Below are 6,192 nucleotides of genomic sequence, written 5' to 3'. Positions count from 1 at the left end.
TATTGCATTTGTTAGAAGTGAATCTCTGAGGCTGCCTGTATTCAAGGGGAGAGGAATTTGATTCCAGCTCCTGATGGGAGAAGCATCAGATCATCTGAGTTACCAATAAGCCTTAAAACTACCACGAGAGGTTTGCTGCAGGTCGGAGGGGCTTCTCTCGCATTCACTCACTTAACAATATTCTTTTTAGGGGCAAGGGGAATCTTGAATCCAGCTGTTTTCCCGTGTGACGACGGTCATGTTACCTGGCCTCTGGGCCTCTCCCATCTGTAAAGCGGGTGATAATGCCCACTCACAGGGCTGCCGTGGAGTATGTGGAATAAGAAACAGGAAGCTCCTGGAGAGGACCGTGGAGTTCCATGGGCGTTAGCTGTCTGGGGTCTTCTTATCCCACCGTCTTTCCATCCCACTCCCCCGACACAGGCTGTGTTTTCCCATTGGATCCAATCCACCCTGGTCTCTCCCCGGCAGGATTTTAGAGCCAAGATGCAAGGAGTTTATGGGCATTACGATACTCAGCTGCTTGCCAGCACCAACCCCTCTCCATCTGTTCTTCAGTCTCTCGTCAGGCAGGTGAGTGTGTGGGTGAGTGGGGATTACACCTAAAATGACGTACACGGCCTGGGAGGTCCTGTGGTAGTAATCCCAGGGATCAGAGGAGGGTGGTTGAGAACTCAAATTCGAAATGAGAGGCTGAGGAGGCGGGGGTGGTGGGAGTGTGGAGGGCTGCCTGGGGTCTGACCAGGACTTTGCCTTGAAGTAGAACAAAGGCAGGTGCGGGGGCTCATGCCTGTCATCCCAGCACTTTAGGAGGCCGAGGCAGGCAGATCACTTGAGGTCAGGAGTTTGAGACCAGTCTGGCCAACATCGTGAAACCCCATCTCTACTAAAAAAAAAATGCAAAAATTAGCCAGGCTTGGTGGCATATGCCTGTAATCCCAGCTACTTGGAAGACTGAGGCAGGAGAATCACTTGAACCCATGAGGCAGAGGTTGCAGAGAGCCGAGATTGTACTATTGCACTCTAGCCCAGGTGATAGAGCGAGACTCTGTCTCCAAAAAAAAAAAAAAAAAAAAGAATCAATGAAGCCACAACACCCAGTGTGGTAGCTCATACAGTCCCTGCCGTGGCTGCCACGAGTCCTGAGCACTCCCTGGAGGCACTCTGAGGTGTGGCCACTTGAGAAACAGAGGCCCCCCGGACAGGTCCACACCTCCATCCCAGCCCATGGCCCCACGGTTTCCAGAATCCAGGATTCCTCAGAGGTTAGGGAAGTGATTAGGTGCATACATTACACGTTACCTTACAGCCCCAGGAAGGCCTGCCGTCAGGTGCACTTACATTTCTGCAGGGAACTCTGCAGGTCCAGCTGTGTAGGGCAAATGAAGACCCTGAGCATCCTCATGCCAATCATGGCAGGTTTAGTCTCCGTGACCGGGGGTTGAGGGGGCAGTCAGCTCACTGTGTGTGTGGGCAGGGTGGGTATCTCATGCTTCCAGGACATTCTCCCTAACGATGGCAGGGTAAGTGCAATCCCAAGCTGTTTAAAATAACCCCAGACTGCCCGGAGGCTTTGTCCATATTTTCTTATTCTTTTTTCTTTGTCTTTGTTGGATTGGGTTAATTCGAAGACCTTGTCTTCAAGCTCTGAATTTCCTTCTTCTACTTATTCAATTCTATTGCTGAGACTTCCCAGAGCATTTTGCATTTCTGTAAGTGTGCCCAGTGTTTCCTGAAGTTTTGGTTGGTTTTCTTTATGCTATCTGTTTCTTGGTCTGAGCCCACTGCTCCTGGCGGTGGGACCTCGGGAAAGTCTCCTAGCCTCTCTGTGCCTTAGAGTCCTCGCCTGCAGAGTGGCTCAGAACAGTAACCTCTGTGGAGGGCTGTGCTGAGTATCAGATGAGCAGATCCACACAAAGCACGGAAAACCCGGCCTGTTGCGCAACGAACACTCGAGACTTGTTGCTGCCATGATTATTACTGATGTTGCTGTCGTTTGATTATTACTATTATTTAGAGTGCTCAGAGCACGATACGGAGCCCAGGAAAAGAAGGGGAGGAGAGTGAGGACGACTCCATGGAGGAGGACCCCGTGGAGGATCCCAGGGCACTGGGGCAGAGACCCAATAATAGAGAACCGCCCACAACAGTCAGAAGAACTTAGCTGGCCTGGGGTCCTCAGCTGGGCTCTGCTGTGTGCCCTCAGGCAAGCCACATGTCCCCTGAGCCTCAGTTTCCTCATCTGTACAACAGGGCCAATATCACTCACCTCACAGGTTGCTCTGGGGGATCACTGTGCCTGGCACATAGTAGGTGTTCAATAAATGCCCTGTGACTCTCAGCTGGATCCCGGCGCTCTCGTCCTGCCTTTAGTCCGGGGGCTCAGGTGGGGTGTGCTTGCCCCTGTGTTCATGTTGCAAGCACAGTGGATGCCTTTCCTGGGCTGCCTTGACAAAGCACCACTGCCCGGGAAGCTCAAACCACAGAAAATCACTCTCCTGTGTTCTGGAACCCAGAAATCTGACAGCAAGCTGTCAGCAGCTGGTTCTTTCTGGAGGTCAGCACCCATCCCAGGCCCCCTCCAGCTTCCAGTGGCTCCTGTCCTTGGCACGCCTGGGCTTGCAGCCGCATCCCCAGCCCCTGCCTTCCTCTTCGCGGGGTGTTCTCCCAGTGTGCACTTAAGCCTGTGTCCAAACCTCCCCTTCCTATAAGGACGCCCATCATCAGAGACCCCCCTCACTCCAGGGTGGCCTCATCTTGACTAATTATATCAGCAACGACCCATTTCCAAATAAGGTCACATTCTGAAGTATGGGGGCGGGTAGGACTTCAACATAGACCTTCGGGGACAAAATTCAGCCCACAACACATGGACGTGATGTGCAGTGATGCTCTTGGGACCAAGATTGCCACAGAAATCCACAGTGGTCAGAGGGGGGTGGAGGTGTAGGGAGGGTTGGGGTGTGTGGACGGGGGTGCTGTCTGCTGGGACCCCTGGTGCACAGCCAGGGAGCGAATCCTCTGGACCATGTCTGAGGGCAGCTGAGGTGAGCCTGCTCCTCCCAGCCTGGCACAACTCGGTGACAGTGAGGCTTGGTGGAGATGTCTGGGTCCTAGAACTGTCTTCCGTGGCCAGGCGCAGTGGCTCATACCTGTAATCCCAGCACTTTGGGAGGCCGAGGCAGGTAGATCACCAGAGGTCTGGAGTTCGAGACCAGCCTGGCCAACATGGTGAACCCCATCTCTACTAAAAATACAAAAATTTAACCGGGCGTGGTGGCACAAACCTGTAATCCCAGGTATTTGGGAGGCTGAGGCAGGAGAATCGCTTGAACCTGCAGGGCAGAGGTTGCCGTGAGCCGAGATGGTGCCACTGCACTGCAGCCTGGGCAACAAAAGCAAAACTCCATCTCAAAAAACAAAACGAACAAAAAACTGGCTTCCGTGCTTCCCATGAGTGTGGCCATCTCTGTCCCTCAAGGCCACACGCTGCACAATGATTCCAGGTTAGAAAGTACACCTGGAGCCTGCAGATACGGGCTGGCTCCACCAATCCCAGCACCCACCACGGGTCACCCCCGGCCGGGGGTCCTACTAGCTCAAAGCCAGAAAGCACCTCGTCTCTGTTGAGACAATGGAAGTCAGTGAAAGTTCCCAATGAGGCTAAATCCTCCATGAGGAAATGGAACAGCATAGAAGCTCCTTTTTTTTTTTTTTCTTTTTTTGAGACGGAGTCTCGCTCTGTCGCCCAGGCTGGAGTGCAGTGGCTGGATCTCAGCTCACTGCAAGCTCTGCCTCCCAGGTTCACGCCATTCTCCTGCCTCAGCCTCCCGAGTAGCTGGGACTACAGGCGCCCGCCACCTTGCCTGGCTAATTTTTTGTATTTTTTTTAGTAGAGACGGGGTTTCACCATGTGAGCCAGGATGGTCTCGAACTCCTGACCTCGTGATCTGCCCGCCTCGGCCTCCCAAAGTGCTGGGATTACAGGCATGAGCCACCGCGCCCGGCCAGAAGCTTCTTTCTACCAACTTCCTAGATAGGATCACAATCCTTCCACCCTGCGAGGGGGGCCTGTTCCAGCTGCGGAATCCTTTCGAGCGCCCGGGGTGGGGCATCGTCCCTGTAGAGGGCTCATCCCTGCCTAGTCTCCTGCCTTCTGAGGACCTCGGCTGGGAATGGTGCACCCAGTGGCCTCTCATGCTGGCCTGGTGGATAACCGCTGCGCTCTAGAGCCAGACAGCCCCGGGTTCGCATTCCCCACATGGAGTGCCCTGGGTTTTTCATCAGCAAAGTGAGGGACAGACACACATCTTTCTCACAGGATTGAGGTAGGTTTGGCATCTTCATCACAGTGACTTTTTTGAGACAGAGTCTCACTCTGTCACCCAGGCTGGAATGAAGTGGTGTGATCTTGGCTCAGTGCAACTTCTGCCTCCCAGGTTCAGGCAACTCTCATGCCTCAACCTCCCCTGCAGCTGGGACTACAGGCACCCGCCACCACGCCCAGCTAATTTTTTGTATTTTTAGTAGAGATGGGGTTTCGCCATGTTGGCCAGGCTGGTCTTGAACTCCTGAGCTCAGGCAATCTGTGCACCTCGGCCTCCCAAAGTGCTGGGATTACAGGTGTGAGCCACCGTGCCCGGCCCACAGTGATTCTTATTACCCAAGATTCGGCTCCATGGCACCTCTCGGGGAAGCCTTCCCTGACTCCCCCAGGCCAGGATACAGGCTCCAGAAATAACTAAAACTTTCTAGATATTCTGTATAATCTGTATGTTACATCTATTAATGCTTTAGAGTATATATTTGTATACTTTTATAAGCATATACCTGTGTGTACACACACATTTGCTTATATGTAGATGTCTATGTTTTCAGAAACTTCAGCTGAGTCCCAACTCTGTGATAGTTTCTGAAGGACGATGACCTTGCTCGTCAGGGCCGTGGTCCCGGCACTGGTGGTGCCAATTTCATGTAAGGTCGGCTGGGCTGGGGGCCTCTCCCCTTCCCCTTAGGCCCCAGTGCACCTGAGACCAACTGTCCCGGAGTACAGGTGGGACAGTCGGCCCACAGCCTTCCCTGTCACTCCTTCTCTGCTGGTCACTTGGGAACTGGCAAGAAAACTCAGAAATTCTCTTTTGGGGCCCTGAGGAGGCAGAGATGGGGGCAGCCACCTCACACAGGGATGGCCTCCCTCCCTGCCTTTTTTTTTTTTTTTTTTTTTTTTTTGGTTGGGGGCTTGTGGTCCCCCGGGCTGGAGTGCAGTGGCATGATCTCGGGTCATTGCAACCTCTGCCTCCTGGGTTCAAACGATTCTCTTGCCTCGACCTCCCAAATAGCTGGGCCCGCCACCATGCCCAGCTAACGTTTGTATTGTTAGTAGAGACAGGGTTTCACCATGTTGGCCAGGCTGGTCTCCAACTCCTGACCTCAAATGATCCACCCGCCTTGGCCTCCCAAAGAACTGGGATTACAGGTGTTGAGCCACCCCACCTGGCCGAATAGTACATTTTAATTTATTCCTATCAAAATTAGAAGAGCTGGGTCCTTTTTCTTTCACTAGATAGGAAACTTCCTACCCCTCTGTCCTGAGGGCAGCTGAGCAGGAATAGGCCGACCTGCACTTCCCACAGGAACGGCCAGGGCGTGTGATGCTCTTCCTCCCGGTCCACAGATGAAGAAGCTGAAGCTCAAAGAACTATCTGGCTAAGAGCATACAGTCAGGTGGCAGGAGGCGGAACCGGATCCGGGCCCTTCCAGGTCCTGCCCTGAGCTGCTCAAACTCTTTGGGGTCTTCGCTGCCTAGCCCCTCACCTCCTGCGGGAGGAATCCCCCAGCACTAGAGAAAATGCCCAGATGTGATGCCCCAGGGCTGTGCACCCACAAGCCATGCCCGCCCTCCCTGTGTGGCTAAGAGGGAGCAGAGGGAGAGCTGGGGATGTGGAGGCTGCTCCATTCTTCCTCTGCCTGGAGTGGCAGGGAGTGTCTCTGTCCGCTCAGGCAGTTGGGGGAGGGGGACCTTGCATCCCTGCTCCTGGGGTCTCGGGGACACCCCTGTGCCCTACTCCTTCCCTGGGCATGAAGAGGACCCCTGCATCTCAGCCCTGGGGTCTGGGGGACGCCCCTGTGTCCAGCTCCTTCCCCCGGGCATGAAGAGGACCCCTGCATCTCAGCCCTGGGGTCTGGGGGATG

General features: G+C 54.2%; 1 protein-coding gene across 1 annotated transcript in view; it reads left to right on the top strand.

The window, feature by feature from the left end:
• The window catches only part of CIBAR2 (CBY1 interacting BAR domain containing 2), a 10,749-nt gene extending 8,585 nt beyond the window's left edge, over positions 1 to 2,164 (top strand). The window contains exons 7-8 of the mRNA XM_031934446.1: positions 472 to 573; positions 2,018 to 2,164. Of these exons, the coding sequence (XP_031790306.1) occupies positions 472 to 573; positions 2,018 to 2,164 (249 nt within the window). The remainder of the gene's footprint in view (positions 1 to 471; positions 574 to 2,017) is intronic.
• Positions 2,165 to 6,192: the final 4,028 nt, after the last annotated feature.

Source organism: Piliocolobus tephrosceles, chromosome 17 (genome assembly GCF_002776525.5).
Source record: "Piliocolobus tephrosceles isolate RC106 chromosome 17, ASM277652v3, whole genome shotgun sequence".
In the NCBI taxonomy this organism is placed as follows: Eukaryota; Metazoa; Chordata; class Mammalia; order Primates; family Cercopithecidae; genus Piliocolobus; species Piliocolobus tephrosceles.
The sequence above is the reverse complement of the archived record's forward strand: the minus strand, read 5'-3'. Positions and strand labels throughout refer to the sequence as shown.